This window comes from Gopherus evgoodei, chromosome 9 (assembly GCF_007399415.2).
Source record: "Gopherus evgoodei ecotype Sinaloan lineage chromosome 9, rGopEvg1_v1.p, whole genome shotgun sequence".
Taxonomy (NCBI): domain Eukaryota; kingdom Metazoa; phylum Chordata; order Testudines; family Testudinidae; genus Gopherus; species Gopherus evgoodei.
In genome coordinates, this window is record NC_044330.1 from 88,410,137 (window position 1) to 88,433,368 (window position 23,232).

At 41.1% G+C, this 23,232-nt stretch overlaps 1 protein-coding gene across 4 annotated transcripts in view; it reads right to left on the reverse strand.

The window, feature by feature from the left end:
• Window positions 1–475: 475 nt before the first annotated feature.
• The window catches only part of ABCB7 (ATP binding cassette subfamily B member 7), a 68,788-nt gene continuing 46,031 nt past the window's right edge, over window positions 476–23,232 (reverse strand). For all 4 annotated transcript variants that reach the window (XM_030574343.1, XM_030574342.1, XM_030574345.1 and 1 more), the window contains 7 exons: window positions 18,600–18,757; window positions 17,872–18,035; window positions 17,579–17,708; window positions 16,934–17,105; window positions 9,330–9,433; window positions 6,517–6,624; window positions 476–1,199 (listed from right to left, as the gene is read on the reverse strand). In XM_030574343.1, the coding sequence (XP_030430203.1) occupies window positions 981–1,199; window positions 6,517–6,624; window positions 9,330–9,433; window positions 16,934–17,105; window positions 17,579–17,708; window positions 17,872–18,035; window positions 18,600–18,757 (1,055 nt within the window). In that variant the 3' untranslated portion in view covers window positions 476–980. The remainder of the gene's footprint in view (window positions 1,200–6,516; window positions 6,625–9,329; window positions 9,434–16,933; window positions 17,106–17,578; window positions 17,709–17,871; window positions 18,036–18,599; window positions 18,758–23,232) is intronic.

The following is a 23,232-nucleotide window of genomic DNA, read 5'->3' on the forward strand; positions in this document are numbered from 1 at the left end:
TACAGAAACCTATATGGTTACTAGGACAATAGCCCTTACAATATTTTGGTTGATTTCTCATACAAACTGTGCAAAAGGATAGAAACACACTATTCTTTCACAAACTAGCCTTATTGAACTCTAATTGCTCTTTAGGACTATGACAGAAATAAAGCAGGAGGCAGTGGTTTTACAACATACTTCAAAGACACAGAACCTTGAACTCGCATCTTGGCAAGTAAGTAAAGGGTAAACTATATTTTATAAGGTTTTGGATTACAACATTTATGCTATGTCAAATAATATTCTTTAATTCGGGATTTTAAATAGTTCTTAAAAATACATATTACTTCCTCTTTAATGGGACAACTATGAAGTTTTCCAGAGAGGAAAATGCAACGTTACTTCTGGAGGAATAACTGAACAGAGTTGTTCCAAATTTGAGTTTGCTACTAGAGGTTTTTTGCTTTGTTGTTCTTAAAAAGGAAACACGTTATTTCAAGCCAGAGAGTCATTTAATAGAACTAATTACATCTTATTTTTTTAGCATACAAATTCAAGTTAACTGAATCACATTAAAAATATAAAACTCCTTTACCAGCCATCAATGGTGGAAAATAAACAAAGAACAAGTCTGTTTACTGCTTAATGACAGTTCAAATAATTCCATCTTTGCCAGCTGAAATGATCTGGGTCACTTGACAAGTGATTGCCAGTACAATGTATAAATGTTTGAAACTTCCATAAAAATATGCCTTGTTAATTAGCAATAAATTGAGAGTTTTTCAAAAGCTCTCACGCACCTCATTAAATATTAGAGATTCTGACAATGTAGAAATAAACCCTTTGGTTAAAGACGTTATGCTGTGTTGAGATACCGTAAAAAACGAAAAAAACCAGGAAGTGTCTGAATTGTTTTTGTTTTCAAACCACAGGTGTGCTTCAGTCACTCTTGTATCACCCTTTAACCGGCAGCAGAAATTTAATTCTGAATCACACACTTAGCAGGAACAGTTTCCACAGCCCTTCACACTGTTGATAATTTCCTCTTGTAGTCTCTTCCTTTCCTCTTCTTTGGACATGTGGTTATTTCTCTCTTCCCATTTCTGGCTGATGTTACTATTCAGTATTTTGCTGCTCTGTGTATGCCACATCTCATAGTAGAGACTGCTGGGACTGGCAAGAAGATCTAAATGGCTACCACGCTCAGCAACTTTACCCTGTAAAATATATATCAAGTTAGTGACTGAACGCTATCAGATCTTTAGATCAGGGCTTCTCAAATTTCACTGCCCCGCAACCCCATTCAGACAACAAAAATTACTACATGACCCCAAGGGGGGAGAGGGGGAGAAGAGAAGAGCCTGAGTCCACTCCGTGTGTCTGGGGGGATGGGGGCAAAGCCTACACCTGAGCCTGCTGCCCAGGGTAGGGGGACCAGAGCTGAAGCCAAAGAGCTTCAGCTCCACTGCCCAGGACTGAAGCCAAAGCCTAAGCCCCACCACCCAGGACTGAGGCCCTTGGGGTTTGGCCCCAGGTGGTGGGGCTCGAGCTTCAGCTCAAGTCGAAGCAAGTTAACACCAGCCCTGGTGACCCCATTAAAACAGGGTTGCAACCCACTCTGGGGTCCTGACCCCCGGTTTGAGAACCAATGCTCTAGAACATGAAGTTGACGAAAGCATGGGCCAGACACTTTCAGTGTGTAACTCACCAAAATCCTCCACTTTAATAAGGAGGTGAAACCCACAGAGACAGGTTCAGATAGAGGGAGCACTGTATGTATGGCCACACTACATGTTGAAGACGAAGAGCTGCAACCTTCTCCGGGTTATAAAAATTACGTGTAGACCTCAGGTCTCAGTTGGGCAAAGTTCACGGCTTGACTTCATGAAAAACTGTACCAGTTTAAACTAGAGATACAACTAAAAATAGGCTCAGCACTATATATGAGTTAGGATTTATTATAATTATTAAACTAGTGCATATACCATATGAATGCTCTAAAATAAAAATAAATCTGCTTTATCTTGACTTATTTTAAATTGACTAGGAATAGATTTATGCTAAACTGAATTAAGCCATTATTAAACCAAAAATAAGAATGTCCACACAGGGATTTGCGCAATTAAACCAAATTGATTTAAAACCAGATTTAAGTTAAATTGGTAGAACTTCTGTGTTTTGCTAAGGCCTCAGTTGTTCCTATGATAGAAAGTTCAGTCACTAAAATTATATTGGCAACTAACTGTGTATGCCATCTCTGCCTGTTCCATAACTGGCGTTCTTCGAGATGTGTTGCTCATGTCTATTCCACAGTAGGTGTGTGAGTTCGCCACGTGCACCAGTGCCGTAAGTTTTTCCCTTAGCAGTACCCATAGGGGAGCGCTGCTGCGACCCCTGGAGTGGTGCCTCTATAGCATGCTATAAGGGGAGTCGTGCACTTCCCCCCCCCCCCCAGTTCCTTCTGGCCGGACCAACTCCAACAGAGGGGAAGGAAGGCAGGATGTGGAATAGACATGAGCAACACATCTGAAAGAACACCAGTTATGGAACAGGTAACTGTCCTTTCTTCTTCAAGTGCTTGCTCATGTGTATTCCACAGTAGGGGGTTGCAAGCTATGTCTGATGGAGGTGGGTAAGAGTTCACAGATTCCCTGGCTGAAGCACAGCTCTACCAAAGCCAGCGTCATCCCCAGCATGGGAGACAATCGCATAGTGCAATGTGAATGTGTGTACTGAGGACCAGGTAGCGGCTCTACAGATGTCCTGGATAGGGACATGGGCCACAAAGGCAGCCGATGAGGCCTGAGCCCTTGTCAAGTGTGCCCTCACGATAGGTGGTGAAGGAACCCCTGCTAGGTCGTAGCATGTGTAGATGCACAATGTAATCCACCGGGAAAGCCTCTGGGTGAAGATAGGTTGACCCCTCATGCGCTCGGCTGAAACAACAAAGAGTTGCGAGGACCTGTGGAATGGCTTAGTCCGATCCAGATAAAGTGCAAGCGCCCTGCGCACATGGAGCGTATGGAGGCAGTGTTCCTCACTAGGGGCATGAGGTTTAGGGCAGAGGACAGGTAGGAAGATGTCCCAGCCCATGTGAAAAGCGTAGACCACCTTAGGGAGGGATGCAGGGTGTGGGCAGAGCTGCACCTTATCCTTGTGAAAGACTGTGTAAGGGAGGTTGCAGGTCAGGGCCCTGAGCTCTGAGACCCGTCGGGCTGACATGATAGCCACGAGCAAGGCTACCTTCCATTAAAGGTGAGACCATGAGCATGTGGCCAGGGGTTCGAATGGGGGCCCCGTGAGACAGGATAACACCAAGTTCAGATCCCACTGAGGAACCGGGGTTCTAGCATAAGGAAAGGACCAGTCTAGCCCATTGAGGAAACGCCCGGTCATGGTGTGGGAGAAAACTGAGCAGCCATGGACCAGCGGATGGAATGCTGAAATAGCTGCCAGGTGCACTCTGATGGAGGAAGGAGCCAGGCCCTGAGATCTAAGGTGCAGGAGGTACTCCAAGATAAGTTGGCTCGGGGCAGCCATTGGGGAAGTATCCCGCTTGCCTGCCCACCTGGAGAACCGGGACCACTTCACTAGGTAGGCTCGGCGCGTGGATGGCTTCCTACTTTCGAGGAGGACATGCCTGACCCCTTCAGAACACCTTGCCTTCTCCGCATCTAGCCATTGAGCAGCCACACTGTCAAATAGAGGGCAGCTAGACTGGAGTGGAGGAGGCAGTAGTCCTGGGAAAGTAGGTCTGGACGGAGCGGCAATGGTGGCAGAGGGGCCACCAGCAAGCCCAGGAGGTTCTCGTACCAATGTTGCTGGGACCAGGCTGGGGTGATCAGGACGACGCGCACTTTGTCCGTTTTTACTTTCTCCAGGACCTTGCTGATGAGGGGAAATGGGGGAAAGGCATAAAGGAGTTGCCTCGACCATGACAGGAGGAAGGCATCTGATAACGTGTTCCTCCCCAACCGCACCCCCACGGAACAGAACCTGTGGCAATGGCGGTTCTGTTGGGTCGCAAACAGATCGATTTGGGGAGTGCCCCACGCTCGGAAGGGCTGGTGAGTGACCTCTGAGTGGAGGGACCACTCGTGTTGGAAGGAGAGAACCCTGTTCAAGCAATTGGCCTGTGTGCTGTTGACACTTTGCAGGTGGAAGGCCTTCAGGGAGATGTCATGGGCTATACAGAACTCCCAGAGTCTGAGGGCTTCCTGGCAGAGGGCCGAGGACCTCGTCCTACCCTGCCAGTTGATGTAAAACATTGCAGTGGTGTTGTCCGTGAGAACTCTGATGCCTTTGCCGTGTAGCTGTGAGCTGAACGCCACACAGGCTAAGCATATCACCCTGAGTTCCCTGACATTTATGTGAAGGGACAGCTCCACGGCTGACCACATTCCTTGGGTCTGTGAGTTCCTTATGTGAGCCCCCCAGCCGAGGTCCGATTTAAACCCTGGGGCCCAGGGCATGCCCGGACCCGAACACTAACTACCTGACTAACCTGAAACTTTTCTTGGACTAACGCATACAGGTACTACTAAAGACGAAACGAGTTCTGGAACGAGGTGCAGCAAAGCTGGAGCAGGTAGTTCCGATGCATCATCATTGACAGCAAGAAGGAACTGAGGGTGGGGGGAGCGTGCAGCTCCCCTTATAGTACATTATAGAGGCATCACTCCAGGGGTTGCAGCAGTATAGGGTACTGCTAAGGGAAAAACTTCCGGCACCGGTGCACGTGGCGAGCACGCATACTTACTGTGGAATACTGAGCAAGCACTCGAATAACTAAGTTCACTTATTAGACTGCATAAAAATCAAGAACACATTTGTAGCTTTTATTGATTAACATAAGGAGAAAATACTCAATCATGTGATGTAATATTTACATCATGCAGCAAAACGGTTATACAATTTTCCAGCTCTTTCTCCTTTTCTGATCCTTATTTAATTGGCTGCCATTACTGTATCCTGCACACAAGTGACAACTATGTTTCATGAACCAGCCTGCCAGCAGGGAGTGATGCATCATGTTGCCTGACTGAGCATATCACTCAGTCTCGACTGAAGCAGGAGCTTGGAAAAGCAAGACAACTCATGAACCCAGGCATCCCAGCTGTTCAGCTAACACTAATGAACTAGTTTAATTGTGTTTCTTTTTAAATCCAAAAATTATACTATAATACAAAACACACTCTTACTGTGTTGTGATACATTATATAATTCACGGATTGGCTCATTACATATGGTTATAAACCACACTTAACATTGCGCTAGGTATGACTTTTTATAGAAAAGTAGAGCCACATGAATGTATGCTATTTAAATGCTTAGCTATTTAAATATTTAGCAAAAGCAGCAAACAGCAGACAGGTGGGTAGTGAGTTTACTCCATTATCTAATTTTGTCTCTGCCATCTGAATCTCAATGATATTGAGAAATACCATTAACTCACTTGAAAAGTTTCTTGTTTAAGAAATTCCAGCACAATCATACCAAAGAAATATCTATTTTCTTCTAGATACATACATTTTAATATTTTAGTCACTGAAGATTTCAGTGAATTCAAGCATATGGCTAGCAAATAAAATAGATAAACAGCACACACTAGTAAATGTGAGAAGATCCATAATCAGCAGACTAAATCTAAATGATGAATATCTACTGAGATCAATTTTAAAAAGCTATTAAGTGATTTTTAGTGGCACTCTTATTTTAACTTTGTTACTCAGATTGTAACAGAGAGGAAGGTGAACATAGCGTAGACAGAGTATGAGGTGGCGGTTGAACAGTGACATTAATCAAATATTGAAAGGGTCTCTTTTTGGGGATGGAGAGAAAGACAGAGGGAATAATTACAATTTTCTAGAGCTACCAGCCACAATAGAGTGGTGCTCAGATTTCTACCATAATTAGATTGAACAATCCTGCAACAATTTTATCTGCAGAAACACAGAGCACACTGCTCTCTTTTCTATTGAAAGTGAGAAACCAGGGACGTATCTGAAAAATTTCCACTCTTATTGGGTGATGAAAATGAAATATAAATTAGGAGAACACATTAGGAATCCAACATGACAGGAATCCATAAGAGAGGTAAATTGTACACCACCTTAAACCAACACCAGATTGCCTAGTGAATCAGATTTACAGTAATCCACTTAAAACACTAGTAACTTACATGTAGTTAAAAGTATTATACAAGTGCACTACAACATATAAACGCATAGCCATGCATATGTACAGATACACTAAATTTCTGCCACTGATAAGTTGTATTCGTTGCAAGAAAAATGACTATTTAAGAGGAACTTGGGGTAGATTTTTCAGACATGGTTAATTTCCAACAAAGGCAGTTCAGTTCTGTATACTCAGAAATAATTTGTAAATTTCAAAGACACACACACACACACACACACACACACACACACACACACACACAAAAACACACAAAAACACACACACACACACACACACACACAAAAACATTCACATCATGTCAAAGTTGAATTACACAGGGTGATAGTCTCTCACCTGATCCAGGACAAGGATTTCATCTGCATCAACTACTGTTGACAATCTATGTGCAATGAAAACAGTTGTTCTGTGCTTCACCAGGTCCCTCATGGCACTGAGAATGTTCTGCAAATTAAAAATGTACATCTATATATATACACACATTTAAGAGGAAATAAAATCAGATTGTGTAACATGTCAAACGAAGTTTTAATGAATGCTGAAGAACGTCTTCAAAGCCCCAAATTATAAAATAGATGAAACTATTTACGGAAGAAGCAATACACGCCTAGAATAAGACATCAGTAGCTCTGCAAAATTCTTTGAAGTGGAGCTTTGCAGTGTGAAGGAAAGCCAAGGGAGGTTACACTTCTCTATGAAATTTATACATCTCAAGGGTGTAGAGGAAGGGAACTGTTTGCTCACCTTCAGAAAAAAAACTGCTGTAGTTTGACTGTACAAGAAACAGTGCGGATAGCTGTGGCATGTGCAGGTATAGTGTTTTAAACTGTGAGTATGTCTACACTACGGAGATTATACCAGTATAACTATGCCATGGGAGCCATGTTCGCATAACCTGCTTAGATCTGAAAAAATGAGTTTTTACACTCACGAAAGCTTATGCCCAGGCTACCCAGTGATACTTGTTGCCACATATGTGTATAGCCTATGCTGATGAAACGGGATTTTCCATGGTGTAGGAACACCATCTCCCCAAATAATGACAGCTAGGCTGACAGAAGTATTAGGTTGGCAGAAATATTCTTAATTGACATAGCTGTCTATGGGGGTTAGGTCAACATAGCTACATTGATCTGGGGTCTGGATTTTTCACACTGTGGCTGAAGTAGCTAGGATGACCTAAATTTTAAATGTAAACCCTGGCCTGTGTCAACAAGGAACACAAATATCCTCAAAACTACAACAGCCAAGGAAATATTTCCTATCTACAGCCATCCCCATCAAGTCAGAAGCAGTGTTTCCTTTTCCACCTTCATGAGCTGCATACCTCAGATGCAGAAGTATGATTTAAGGCAATGTCTACAATGCAATAAAAGACCTGCAGCATGGCCACAGATAGCCCAGGTCAGCTGACTATGGGTTTGAGACTAGGTGCCCTGGGTATTTTACCACAGTGTAGACATACACAAGCTCTCTTACGCGGACCAGTGCCAGGGTTTCTCGCGCCCTAGGTGCATGGCCATTTCATCGCCCCCTGTGCTGATCCCGTGGCTCTGGTGGAGCTGCCGCAGGCATTCCTGAGGAGGGTCCATTGGTTTGTGGCTCCAGTGGAGCTGCCGCAGGCATGCCTGCGGGAGGTCCACCGGAGCCATGGGAGCAGCCGACCGTCAGCAGGTATGACTGCGGCAGCTCCACCGGAGCCACGGACCAACGGACCCTCCGCAGGCATGCCTGCGGCAGGTCAACCGGAGCCGCCTGCCACCCCCCCAGCAAAATGTCACCCCCCGAATAATCCTGGTGCCCTAGGCGATTGCCTAGGCTGCCTAAATGGTAGCACCGGCCCTGCTCTTACAGTAATTGCTACACAATCTGGGATATGCATTTTGTTTTATTTAAATAAAGCTAGCCTCTGTCAGAAAACATTGTGATTACAAGATATATATTTCTGGAAAGAACTCATTTTTATTTGCTGCCTTTAAAGTGCAGCTGTGTTGTGCAAACATTCAGCTTTGTTTGGCAACCTTGCAATAAATATAGCAAAATGAGAGGAAAAAAAGTAGTACACTTCAGAAATCATTGTCACAAATGATAAAAACACAAGTCCAGGAAGTGGTTTACTACAGACTGGGGGATTATTTATATTATACACCATAAGCATGTACCAAGAGTACATTAAATGACTTCCCTAAGTCTGTAAAATAAGCGCAATCTAGTGATTGGCGGTCAAAGTATGCCAAACAAACAACACAAGTGGAAACAATTTGTAAACAGCATTCTTTTAGCTCTAGTTTTAGAAAATGAGATTAGTTCATGAAATTACTGTTACTGCTGAGATTTTTGTATTTAGTACAAAGATGTGGTTATGAAGTCTGATGCAGTTGCTGTGGTAGTGTCATGACATCTGTGTCACAACATTCTCATATTTCACAGCCCTTCCTATGAAATGAATATAAATTAATACCAGCAGTGCAGGTTATGCATACCTGACTTGCATCTCAGTATGATGCTCCACAATGAACGAAAGGTTTTTTATTTCATATTATGTCACAATCATTTAAATTACTTCTATTGCAATGAATATTAAATAACACTCAAATTCGTCTATTTAAAGTGGACTGTAGGCTTCATCCACCACAAGCACATTAGCAACTGCAACACTTTCAAATGATGTGCTGCAACAGGATGTCATGCTGTAAAACAGGACAGTAGTTCAGATGTGAACCTGACATTGCTCTGGCTCAGTGTAGGTTGGGAATCTCAAGGTACATCTATGCTGCAATAAGAGACCTGTGGCATGGCTACCGCTGGCTGGGTCAGTTGACTCTGGTTCTGCAGGGCTCCAGGCTCATGAGGCTATAAAATTGCAGTGCAGAGTTTGGCCTTAGGGTGGAGTCAGAGTCAGCTGACCTGGGCTCTGAGAGCAGTGCCATGGGTTTTTTCATCTTAGTGTAGATATACCCTTAGTGTCTCAACTTTTGGCCTCTGGGGAAAGATTCTTTACTCTTCTCATTGACAATACTAAAGAATGGCATTTGAGTAGCTAGACAAAAAGCAAACATGACAAAAACTCTTCTGGGAGGAGGTTGGAAGGCCAGCAAAATTGGATAGAATGCAGCTGAAAAGGCTTTAGATTCTTTATCCTAATTTACCTCTTCTGTAATTGAATCTAAAGATGATGTGGCTTCATCGTAGAGAATAATAGGAGGATTCTTTAAGATGGCTCTGGCAATAGCAACTCTTTGCTTTTCCCCTCCTGAGCAACAGAGAAGAAAAAAATTATTTTTGCCTTGATCACCATGACATGGTATTTTAACACCTGTAACACATAGAGAGAGAGAGAGACCTACAAATAGGATACATCGGAAGTCCTTTTTCATTTGTCTTTGCCATGCAAATATTTCATATAAAAAGAGAGGGATTACAGCCGCATTACAAGAAACTTCCACCCATTCTGCTCAGCAGAATCTTACCTGATAATTTTCACATGGGACTAAAGTCCATTTGAGGTTGAAATGACAATTGGAACTACTATGCTTCTGGCTGCAAATAGCAGCCATTTTCTGAATAGTGACACCAGAAGTATTAGTCAAAAGTAAAACCGATTTCAATTTTGAAATCAGTGTTAAAGCTGGACAGAAAGTAACCTTCCTAACACAATTTAGTTGGGGCAACAAAGTGCTCCAGAGTAAAAAGAGGGACCAGTGGTACTTTGAAATAATACTTAGCTCTTACATAGCTCTTTTTATTTCATGTACAGATCTTAAAAGAGCATTAAAAATGAAGCTAAGAATCATTATTCCCATTTTGCAGATGGGGAAACAGATACAGAGAGACAAAGTGACTAGTGCAAGATCAGACAGGTCAGTAGCAGAGCCAGGAATAGAACTCAGTTTGTAAGGTACTGAATTGGTTTCATGCTGCTTCTGACTCAGGACTATATGCTCATATACGATGTTCCATGCCTAAAATAGCCTCCATCATCACATGAGCCTTGCAACATTACATGCTGCCACCAAATCTCTCTCATGACTTATTTTCGGCTAGCCTTCCACTATTCGCCTTTACTCAGTTTCTCCCTAAAAATCCAGTATGATTATGTACACGATTCTTAAACTGATTGCAGCAGCCTCAAGTTCCTGCATACACAACACCTAACACCCCCCAATAAATGTTCCCTTAAGCACCCTTTTTTTCTGCTTTGTGGTTCTGTTGTTCACTAATTCCCACTGTGACATTCTATACCTTGGAGGAGCATCCTGGAACCCCCATAGTCTCCATTTTTATATAATCATGATCTTATATATAAAGCTTGCCTTGTAAGGTATCGGGGAAAGGTTATGATCTGCTGAAAGTCATTTCTCTATCTATATACGTGTATCATTGGTGCAGGTGAAGTTATGAGAATTGTGTTGTATGGTGGTCACTAAAACATGCTGTACGTTGGAGAATCAGCCAGATATTAGCTTCCCAGAGGCAACAGCAAGGAAAGTAACCAACACCCAGGTGGGGTGTCAATCAACCCATCAACCACCATTGTCCAGCAAGGGAGCTACAATGCAATGACTCACCTGCATGGGGCCCACATCAGGGGAATTGCTCAACCTTGCCTGGAGACTCAGCAATGTCACCCAGACATGCCTGGACTTGTGTTTTCCACGCACATGGACTGAGGGTATAAAACCAAACACAGGAGGCTCATGCTGGGCCTTTTCTCCTTCACCCACCTACGCTGCAAGCAACAAGGATACTCTGAAGACTCCAACTGAGGGTATTGGCCAAGATTTCAAAGGTGAAATCTGTATATTAAGGACTGCAATATCCAGTGGGGTGAGAAAAACTGCTTAGTCTAGTTGTTACCCAGTCTAATAAGGCTGAGAGTTTAGACTGTGTGCTTATATTTTATTTCTTATGGTAACTAACACTGACTTGTTGCCTATCACTTATAATCACTTAAAATCTATTTTTTGTAATCAATACGTTTCATTGTATATCTTCACCAGTGAGTTTGTATGAAGCGTGTGGCAAATCTGCTCAGGTTTTGCAAAGGCTGGTGTAGGTACACTTTCCATTGATGAAGTGATGAACCAATTAATAAATTTGCCCTGCTCGTCTTGAGCAGTGCAAGACGGTATATTCCTGGGGTGCAGTGCTGGGAGGATTTGGTTCTGGTGCCTCTTTGTGCGATTTATGAGTGGCTCTGGGTACATTCATGAAATCTAGCTGGGTGTGTGGGGCTCCACATGCGGGTGTGCTGAGTGATCACAGCTCCTGGAGGGGCTTGCTGCTCGTCACTAGCAAGGCATTGTGAGAGACAGCCCAGGCTGGAGAGAGTTAAGGGGGAACAGCGGTCACATAGTCACAGGCTGCATCCCAAGGATCCCTTCAGACCCACCATCTCGTGTTGATATAACCCTTACTTACTGTGTAATCTGTGTATATAAGAATGTGGTTCAACTGAGCAATAAACAGAAGTTGCACTATTTTCCCAAGATGTTATTGTTACTTCTCTTCTAAGAAATATCCAGTATGAAGAATATTACTTTTTGCTAGAGTCCGTGATTGAAAGGCATGCAGTGATCCCATAATCTGTGGCCTTCTCTTATTCAGCCGGTTTGCAGCATATTCAGTTGCTTCATGTTTTTCTTTATGCACAATCCAACAAAGCAGTGTTCACTGAATATTTTAAATGCTTTTGTATTTGCAATGCTTAATACAGTAGACAAATAAAAGCCACATTTATATCAATATTTAAAATTTAAATTTATATTGCCTGCATAGGATAAAAACTGTTTTGATATTTGTTGTTCACTCTCTACGTAAACAGTTAATTTTACAATGTTTACTGTCCATTAAGCATTTTACTCATTGCATTTAATGAATATAGAAGTTTCCATTTTAACAAACACTCTTCCCCACTGCACCTTTTATTTCAGCATTATACAAGTGAGGAGAACCATCATGCAATATTCGTAATGTTTCCTTTGCCACATTAAAATCTATAGACACATACATACAACAGATAGATATTTCTTCTTGTTAAAGTTAATTTACTGACTCTAGAGAGATGTCAATTCATTGACTTGACTGAATGTTGCCCACATTACGCAGGCTACTTAGTTACCCATTTAAAAAAAGTTTTAAACTCTCTAAGTGTGCTGTTGGCTTGCTACAATTTACATCCCACAACTTTACAATGATCACCACTGGATTACTTGAACAAAAGGATCTTTTACTACAGCAAGTAAGCCATTTGCATACAGAATTCTAACCACGTGCTCCACTCCACAGGATGAACATCTATGAGAATGAGGGCTCATAATTACAATGAAAAATGCTGCCACACATTGTCCATTTGGAAGTCCATTATTGCTCTCTCTCCTCCACCAAAGCTTATTTTTAATATCACCAGTAGGGTAGCCTACCTTTCTTTTACTGAAACATCCTCTGTTTATGAACAGTGGCCCCTCAAACTCAACTTCTTCCATTATTAAAATGAAATATATGGATTTCAATACAGAGTGTACTCACTGTCTTCCGCCTAGTTTTCCCTTGCTCCCTCTACTAGAATGCTCTGGGGTGGGGAAACCTTCTGGGAAATGTGAGGCTGAACTTATTGTTTTAAGCTCTAATGAACTAAAGCAGATAAGCATTTGGGGAAGAGGGTCTGGTTTCCATTTCACAATTCCAGAAAAATATGAAACTTCAAAGTCATTATCACATTGATAGTACTCAAATGGAGCTACTTTGTAAAGTCAGAGGTTTATCTATAAAAGTGAACTAGTGACAAGGTGTATCAAGTCCATTAAACAAACAAGAATATAATCGTTCAGTAATAAGGGGTTTTCAGCACAATAGATGGAGTTTGGCTTCACAACTTTTGTTAACACTGAAAATGTAGCTCTAACTAGTAGAACATGTTACATCAGAACCCAGATGAAAGAGTCTGAAACATTAAAGCTCGAAATTGTCAACTAATTTTCAAATGCCTCTCTTTAAGGATTCCAATTTGAGAGATGCTGGGCCCCGAAAGGTGCTGAACACACAACTTCAATAGAGTTCAATTCAATGTGCCATTTGAAGCACCCCAAATTAGTGAGTATTTCTGGAAGTATTGGCTTAAGCCTCCCTGGCACCTTGATCATATGTAAAAGTTATGACACATTAACTACTATTGTCCACTTTCTAATACTCACCTAATTTAGTGTCAAAAGTAAAGGAGTAGGGAAACAGAACTAGCAGGAGCGGCACCACGGTTTTTGCTGCCCTAGGTGGCAGTGCTCCTCCTCAGAGCATTCGGTGGCAGGGGTCCTTCTGCTCCGCGTCTTTGGGGCACTTCAGCGGCGGATCCTGAAGTGAGTAAAGGACCTGCTGCCGAAGACCTGGAGAAAAAGGAGCCCCCGCCGTTGAATTTCCGCCGAGGGTGGCAAAATGCCTAGTGGAAGCGCCGGCCCTGAGAACTAGGGAAATACAACCTAGATGGAGCTACCATAAGTTGGGGTGCATAACTGGTTGGAAAACCATTCTCACAGAAAAGCTATCAGTGGTTCACAATCAAGACGGAAGGGGATATGGAGTGGGGTCTGACAGGGATCAGTTCTGGATTCGGTTCTGTTCTGTTCAATATCTTCATCAATGACTTAGATAAGGGCATAGACAGTACAGTTATAAAGTTTGCAGATGATACCAAGCTCTGAGGGACTGCAAGTGCTTTGGAGGATAGAATTAAAATTCAAAATGATATGGACAAAGTGGAGAAATGGTCTGAACTGAAGTAAATAGGATGGAAGTCAATAAGGACAAATGCAAAATACTCCACTTAGGAAGGAACCATCAGTTGTACACATACAAAGTGGGAAATGACTGCCTAGGAAGGAGAACTGCAGAAAGGAATCTGGGGATCAGTGAATTACAAGCTAAATGTAAGTCAACAGTGTAACACTTGCAAAAACCGTGAACATCATTCTCGGCTGTATTAGCAGGAGTGTTGTAAGCAAGACATGAGAAGTAATTCTTCTGCTCTACTCTGCACTGATTAGGCCTCAGCTGGAGTACTGTGTCAAGTTCTGGGCACCGCATTTCAGGAAAAATGTAGATAAACTGGAGAAAGTCCACAGAAGAGCAACAAAATGATTAAAGGTTGAGAAAACATGACCTATGAGGGAAGAGTGAAAAAAATGGGTTTGTTTAGTCTGGAAAAGAGAAGATAGAGGGGACATGATAGAAAGCTGTTACAAGGAGGAGGGAGAAAAATTATTGTTCTTAACCTCTGAGGATAGGATAAGAAGCAATTGCAGATAGGGCAGTTTAGGTTGGACACATTTTGTATTTCCACACCAAAGCCTTAAAACCCCCCCACAATATTAATAATTTTAAAATTGCATTTTTCACTGCAATTTAAGTGCTTCTTCCGCTAAAAACTTATGTTGTGTGTGTAGTGAAGATCACCATGGTGACAGCGCAAAGTGTAAAATGGTGTAAATATTTCCTCAACTTTCAAAAAGGCTTCTGCCCAAGAGTCTCAAGGTCAGAAAGGCAAGAACTTCTCCCATAACTAATGGGAGAAGTGTCTTTCAAGACAACATTTGATTTTACAACGACATTTCTGATGGTGAGGCCATCGTTTGAAGTTACAAGGTTTGAGATATTAACAGTATTGGAGAAAACAGTGCAAGAATAAAGCCAGCTTGCATCCTGCAAGTCATATACAATGTTACTGGCCAAAATATTTTTATCCCTATCTGCTAGGTTCTACATCCTTCTGTCTTGCTTGTATCTCGTCTTACTCTACTCCCTCACTCAGCCCTTGGGCTACACATATCCTGCTTCCCTTCAAGTGTCCACAAATGCCTTTGTGCTTTCTCCTGCCTCTGGAATGCCCTCCCCAACCATCTATGCACACAGCCTCCATGTCATGCAATCACTCTTTTCTGATAACCTACTTCTCTCCACTTCTCCAGTAATGCTCCACACTTTCACGTTATTCTAATAAAGTTATTTTTAAAAAAGGTGCCAAAACCCTCCTTGTGAAATAAGGCAAATGCTCAAAGATGCCAGTTGTCAGATATTAACTTTATAAACAAAATATATGAGAAGTTTAAACTTCATCAAGAGGCTTTTAGTCATGGACAAAAGCACTTCTTTCTTTGGGAACTCTTCATAGCCATATTATCATCTCAGTAATCTAATAGATCAGTTATTTTCTTTCAACATGCACCTTAAGAACAATGCACACACTGCTGCATACATGGGCATATGAATATGGTCAGAAGCAGATGTTGCCTTACATCTTTGAAACCTATAATAGAAAATGGATCCAGGCACCTATGAATTTTGTCATCATCACACTTTGCACTTTCCAGAATACCCATCACCAAGGAAAATCAATTCCATTAGCAGAATAAGCACGGGAGTACTTCATGAAATGGCTACCACCTTCCACTTTCATGCAGCTATATATTATAAAACATTTGTAAGCACCATAAGAATACAGACTACTACGTAAAATGCAACATTTATTTTTTTGTTACGATTGTTTCATCCCGCAAGATAAACATGGATTTTAGTTTTGCATTATTCAACATATACAATTCATAGGTTAATAATGTTGACAATGTCTTGAGCACAAATCTAACAGCTTATTTCCAAATAAAACTTTAGGTTTAAAAGATGGCTAAGGCTGAAACACTCAATGAAAAACATGTATGCAGGCACACAAACACCAATAAATACACAAAATTCTACATCTTAACCCCCCCTACATCCACCCACCTCAAAAGCCCTACAAATAAACAAGGTAAGGCATCCAGACATTTCCTAACTGCCATGCAGTCAGTCATCTATCACTCGCTATCACCCACTTAACTCTGTCCCAGTAAGGATGCCAGCCTTCCACCCCTAGTTTCCTCAAACATGCATGTGTGTAATTTTACAGAACTGTACAGAAGGGGCAGTGGTGGGAAGCGAAAGGAGGTAGTCAGGTCTGAATGTGGTATGGAGATGGTAGGTGGAATTTTGGCAGGGTGATGCTGAAAGGCTGGCATCCCTACTGAGCTAAGGTTGTGGTACATTCTCTGTAGCGTATGGTGGTTGTGCTGCTGGGTGAGATGTGAGTCTCTGGGTGGAGCTGCACAGGGTATTTCCTTGCCTTTCAGGTTTTGTATTAGGTGTGTTATATAGTCAATAACCTTAACTGACAGAATGCAATGTGTATGTATTAATTTATCTCAAATTCAAAATAGCAAGTTACCATAAAATTATAAAATCCCTTTTACTATGAAAAGGATCAATTTCCAGTATACTGTACCAACATACTTCATAATAGCACTCACTAAAAAAAAAAAAAAAAAAAGTAGTAGCTGCACATTTATATTTAAAAATCCAAACTTGGAAAGTCTACACACGTTTGTGTAAACCTACAAACACAACATAAGCAGGAACACACACCATCAAACCAAATACATCAGACATTCCAATTCTATTCATACATATTCTTCTACTACCCCCACACATCACACTAGAAGGAAAAAAGTCTATGTAATTCTGACATTTCTTAATGTCCCCTGAAAATATATTCCTTTAAATACCTTCTAGAATACAGAGGTCTTGAGCCACTGGTATTAATATTTAACTGTACACTTATTACATGTCAGCTAAGAACTTTAAATTAATGACATCTCAGGGTGATGTGTGAACTGTGGACACAGTTTGGAGCTAGCAAAAAGAGTGCAAAGAATGTACATCTTTACGGATTTACCTGAGAGCTTGAGTCCTCGTTCACCAACTTGTGTGTTGTACCCATTGGGCATTCGGGTAATAGCATCATGGATTCCTGCCAGCTTTGCTACTGCATACACCTCTTCTGCTGATGCACCAATATTACCATATAAGAGGTTGTAGTAGATGGTGTTATGGAATAGAACGGCATCCTACAATTGTAAAGAGTATTTTAAATATGAAAATATAATTGATACTTCATGGGTGCAGGTTGAAAAAAAAAATCAATACAGATTAGCTTATACTCTTCCACTGAGCCCTTAAGGGAAAAATGTTTCTGGGAAAATGTAATTAGATGTTTCAATATCTTGAATAGATATAAAATGTATTTTGAGTGAAACCATTAAGATCTTTATAATATATGCTCTAGTTTTACCATCTCGCAACAAGTGTTAACGACTATGTAAAACATCGTACAAGAAACCTCTTCATTTCCAGTAGTAACATCTCCTTGATGTTTCAAATATTAAAGTTACAAGGGTTCCTGAAATACTGAAGCAACAGAGACTTTCACATTAAGCCTGACAACGCAATTGTGCAAACCTTTTCTTCCATTTGAACCAGAGTTTCTGAATACCAAAAGTGACACTATCAAGGACATCTGGGATATTATAAAACACTATACCTGAGGTACAACGCCTATAGCCTTCCTCAGGCTTTCCAAGCTGATGTCTTGTATATTCTGACCAGCAACATAAATATTTCCTTTCTGGGGTTCAAAGAAGCGGAATAGTAATCTTACTATTGTGCTTTTTCTAAAATTGAGAGATGGGTTGAAATGAAGGTTAAATTTTAGTTTAGCATTTGTAAAGCTCAATCAATATAAAAGCATCACCAAAAAAAAATTGCCAAAGCAGAATCAAATCATTTTCAAGCTCCAATCAATGATGCAGAATTTGGCACAGTCCATTTACCCACCCTGACCCACTACCTCCTACAATGGCCACTTTCTTTCCTGCAGGGACTTCAAAAGACACTCCATTAAGGACTTTCTGCCCCTCAAGGTATTCAAAATACACGTTATCAAAGGCGATGGTAGCAGTCTGTGGTGTGATGTGCAGCGGTGGAGCCAGCTCTTTGTCCTATTAAAAAAAGAGTGCCACTTTACACACTGCCCAGAATGTATTTCAAACAGCTCAACAAGCTTAACAGTCAATTTCCTAATTCAAAAAGTGAAAGGCGGATGCTTGAACTTTAACAGGTTAAAAATTATTTATTTCAGTCATACATGTAAAGATTGTATTTCATTCCTCTCCTCCCTGAAGGTCAAAAATTTCCCTTCTGATCACTCAACTTCTAGGTAGCTTTTTTGCATAATAAATTCTGCATCATTAATTATAACTAAAAGACTTAAGAACATGGTGCAAAACACTACAACAAAAAATCTCAATACCAAGACAGCTTCTCTGTGAAATAACATTCTCTCTTACTAAATGGCTCTGCAAGTCAAAAGCAAAAGCTATTTTACTAACTGCACTTAACACATAGAATGAACAGAGCTTCCTTACACAGTATTTCCTTGTAAAATAGAAATTAGCTCTGAAAGGTAACAGAGAATGAAGTGAGAACATTGCCAGGAAAAAAAATACCCTATTATGCTGAAGTATTTGGTAACTTTTTTTTGAAGTACTTTCTAAATTACTTACTTTAATTCTTGTGTCTACGCTGAGCAGTGTAAACAAGGTGTTCATATCTATGAGAGCTTGCCTAGTCTCTCTGTATACTGTTCCCAGGAAGTTAAGTGGTAGAGAAAGCTGGAATAGCAGTCCATTCACCATTACCAAATCCCCAACTGTCAAGTTCCCTTAAAATAAAGATAAAGGAGAGACAGCGTTTATGTTAAGTATTTTACCAGGATGGCACAAATATTTTAGGGCTGTTAGTGTGAAATCCAGCATAGTCTGTGTTATATCACATTTATAATAGGACACAACTGTTTAACAACACAAAAGAAAAGTCATTCTTGGAGAGGCACAGTTTGTCCAGTGAAGTGCCACAGTCGTCACTTATGCTGATTTCATTACAATATTAAATTATTTGGAGAAAAAGAGGCAGATAGTATAGTTGTAAAATCACAGAAAATTCTAGACCGAGAGATGCTGCAAACTCCACTGTTTCTCTTTTTTCGATGGGTTCTAAAAGACCTTAGAAATATAGATAAGAATGAACCAAAGGAACCTAGATATAGGGGCATAATTTCATGGACCAGAGAGGGAACATTAATTTTCTATGTGGCTCTGGTGAGACCACACTTAGGATACTGTGTGACACTATGAGGAACTCAGTACCAAATACATTGAGCAGGAAGATATTCAAAGAACAGCCAAAAAGACAGACAGGCCTGACCAGTGAGGAAAAACTAAGAAGTGGTCAATCTTCAGATGTTCTGAATTTACACTTGGCCGAGAACCGGCAGGAAAGGGCTCCCAGCCACTTTTCCACTCCCCTGTTTTTGGGCCAGCTGGGAGCTGGCCTACGTTACACTGGTTACAATAGCCAGACAGTGCACCAGCCAAGGATCTGTCACAATGCTGTGCACTCCACAACACTGCCTCCCTTCCTCTGGCATATCCCTTATGTGTGGGAAGAAGGGCAGGCAAGCAGACGAAGATACGCCAGCACTTGCCACCCAAGGATTCCCATGTCAAGAGAAATCTTTGCTAATCCCATCATTCTGGTGCTTTGTTATGCCTGAGATATTTTAGTTCCGCTTAACTAAAATAATGACCAAATGGGGTAATTCTGCTGCCATGTTAGTCAACAAGTATTTAATAATTATTCCATCTTATCTGAGATAGAAGAGGTATTGTTTAGTGTGAGGGATGGAAATGAGTAAAGAAAGATAAAATATGTAGAAACATTTCCGTACTGGGATTCTATTAGATTGGGGAATAGCCTTCTGAGACTAGTGGCAGAGCTTCACTAGAATCATTTAAAACTAGATGAGAAAAAGTGCTAGAGTACAGTACATAGCGTAGGGAAACAATCTTGCATGGGTAGAGGATGGACAAGTCAACCTAACAGAAAGGATTTTCCCTTTTAAAAAAATATTTTCAGTAAAAAAAAAATGCCCAGCAAAAAGCCACACGCATCAATAAATATAATAGTCATGTTTTTGCAATTCTTCAGTACATACTATGAAAGTCAAGATTTACAAGAGTACTGCTACGTTACATTTCCTATTAAATCTTTTTCTATCTAAATGTCAGATTCTTTAGATTAATAGTTACCAGCATGTGCCATAACACTAAATGACTCTAGACAATTCTATCAGATATAGGATCTACCTCGAGAGAAGAGCTTCTCAAACACAGGGCTAGGCTATGCCTAGCCGATCTAAGATGACAGGAGAGAGTTCTCCCATCAACTTAATTAATCCACCACCACCAAGGGGGAGTAGTTATGTTGGTAAGAGAAACTGAGGGAGGTGGCCTATTGATACCCCTGAGCGACATAAGTGTATACATAGGCCTTGTATCATCTCAGAATGAATGAGCAACTGATGGGTGCAAGAACTTATCTGTAATATGTCTCCATTATACCTATGCCTTTCCATGAACTTATATATCCTAGAGAAACCCAGAATCCCTAGAAAAGACAGTACATTCAACATGAGTTACTTTTCCAACTACAGGTCTTAGAACCATCATCGTCTGTGGCAGGGCTTTGGAGCAGAGCCCAGAGCTGGAGTGCGGAGCAGCTCCAGAGCAGTGGAGCTGTACGTTTTTGTCTGGAGATGGAACGGAGCCAGAGCACAGCTCCAAAGCCCTGGTCTGTAGATTTTATAATAATGAATGGAGGTTTTCATCATTAGTTAATTCACCCTTAGAAATGCGTAAAATTTCCCTGACCACTATACAATATTTCATTTCAATTTAAACTATTGGTACAATTTATAAAAATACATAAATGCAAATATTAGGAAGCCTTCAAACTAGGTTTGAAGGGGGCAGGTGACCAAAGCCCACAGGAAAGTCAAAAACATGGAGACCTGGCAGAAGGGTCAGAATTTGGGGGGAGCATGAGCTGTTATAGCAAGGATAAAAGAGACAAGACAGAACTGGGAGTGGGGGGGGGGCAAATCAGTATCTTAGATATCTACATACTAATGCAAGAAGTCTGGGGAACAAGCAAAAAGAACTAGAAACACTGGTAAATAAACACAACTATGACATAGTTGGCATCACAGAAACTTGGTGGGATAATACACGTGACTGGAATACTGGTATAGAAGGGTACAACCTGCTCAGGAAGGACAGGCAGGGAAAAAAAGGAGGAAGTGTTGCCTTATATATTAAAAATGTATACATTTGGACTGAGGTTGAGACAGACTTGTTGAAAGTCTCTGGGTAAGGATAAAAGGGATAAAAAACAAGGGTGATGTAATGGGTAGGGGTCTACTACAGATCACCTAACCAGGAAGAAGAGGTGGATGAGGCTTTTTTCCAACTAGCAAAATCATCCAAAGCACAGGACTTGGTGGTGATGGGAGGACTTCAACTACTCAGACATCTGTTGGGAAAAATAACACAGCAGGGCATGATTATCCAATAAATTCTTGGAAAGTACTGGAGACAATTTTTTATTTCAGAAGGTCGAGAAAGCTACTGGGGAGAGATGGTTCTAGATTTGATTTTGACAAATAGGGAGGAACTGGTTGAGAATTTGAAAGTGGAAGGCAGTTTGGGTGAAAGTGATCATGAAATGATATCGTTCATGATCCTAAGGAATGGTAGGAGGGAGAACAGCAAAATAAAGACAATGGATTTCAAGAAGGCAGACTTTAGCAAACTCAGAGAGTTGGTAGGTAAGATCCCATGGAAAGCAAGTCTAAGGGGAAAAACAACTGAAGACAGTTGACAGTTTTTCAAAGGGCACAAGAGCAAACTATGCCATTGGGTAGGAAAGATAGAAAGTCTGGCAAGAGACCACTCTGGCTTAGCCAGGAGATCTTCAATGATTTGAAACTCAAAAAAGAGTCCTACAAAAAGCAGAAACTAGGTCAAATTACAAAAGATGAATATTAACAAACACCACAAGTATGTAAGGACAAAATTAGAAAGGCCAAGGTACAAAACGAGATCAAACTAACTAGAGACAAAGGGTAACAAGAAAACATTCTACAAATACATTTGAAGCAAGAGGAAGACCACGGACAGAGTAGGCCCGTTACTCAATAAGGGGGGGAAACAGTAACAGAAAATGTAGACATGGCAGACGTGCTTAATGACTTCTTTGTTTCAGTTTTCATCAAGAAGGTTGGTGGTGACTGAATGTCTAACAGAGAACGCCAGTGAAAATGAGGTAGGATCAGAGGCTAAAACAGGGAAAGAACAAATTAAAAATGACTTAGACAAGTTAAATGTCTTCAAGTCACGAGGTCCACCTGAAATGCATCCTGGAACACTCAAGGAGCTGATTGAGGAGACATCTGAGCCATTAACAATTATCTTTGAAAAGTCATAGAAGACAGAAGACTGGCACTGTATTTGCCCTTTTTCAATCCATAAAAAGGGAAATAAGGACAACCCAGGGAATTACAGACCAGTAGGCTTAACTTCTGTACACGGAAAGATAATGGAGTCATGATTAAGCAATCAATTTAAAAACATCTAAAAGATAATAAGGTGATAAGCAGCAATCAGCATGGATTTGTCAAGAACAAATCACGCCAAAACAACCTGATAGTTTTCTTTGACAGGTTAACATGTCACTTGTGGTTAGAGAGGAAGTGGTAGACATGGTATATCTTGACTTGAGTAAAGCTTTTGAAACTGTCTCGCATGACCTTCTCATAAACAAACTGGGGAAATGCAACCTAGATGGAGGTACTATAAGGTGGGTGCAAAACTAGTTGGAAAACTGTTCCCAGAGAATAGTTATCAGTGGTTCACAGTCATGCTGCAAGGGCATAACGAGTGGGGTTCCACAGAAATCAGTTCTGGGTCCAGTTCTGTTCAATATCTTCATCAATAATTTAGATAATAGTACAGAGAGCACACTTTTAAAGCTTCCGGACAATAGCAAGTTAGGAAGGGTTGCAAGTGCTTTGGAAGATAGGATTAAAATTCAAAACGATCTGGACAAACTGGAGAACTGGTCTGAAGTAAACAGGATGAAATTCAATAAGGACAAATGCAAAGTACTCCATTTAGGAAGGAACAATCAGTTGCACACATACAAAAGGGGAAATGACCGCCTAGGAAGATGTACCGCAGAAAGGGATTTGGGGGTTATAGTGGACCATAAGCTAAGTATGAGTCACCAGTGGGGCACAAT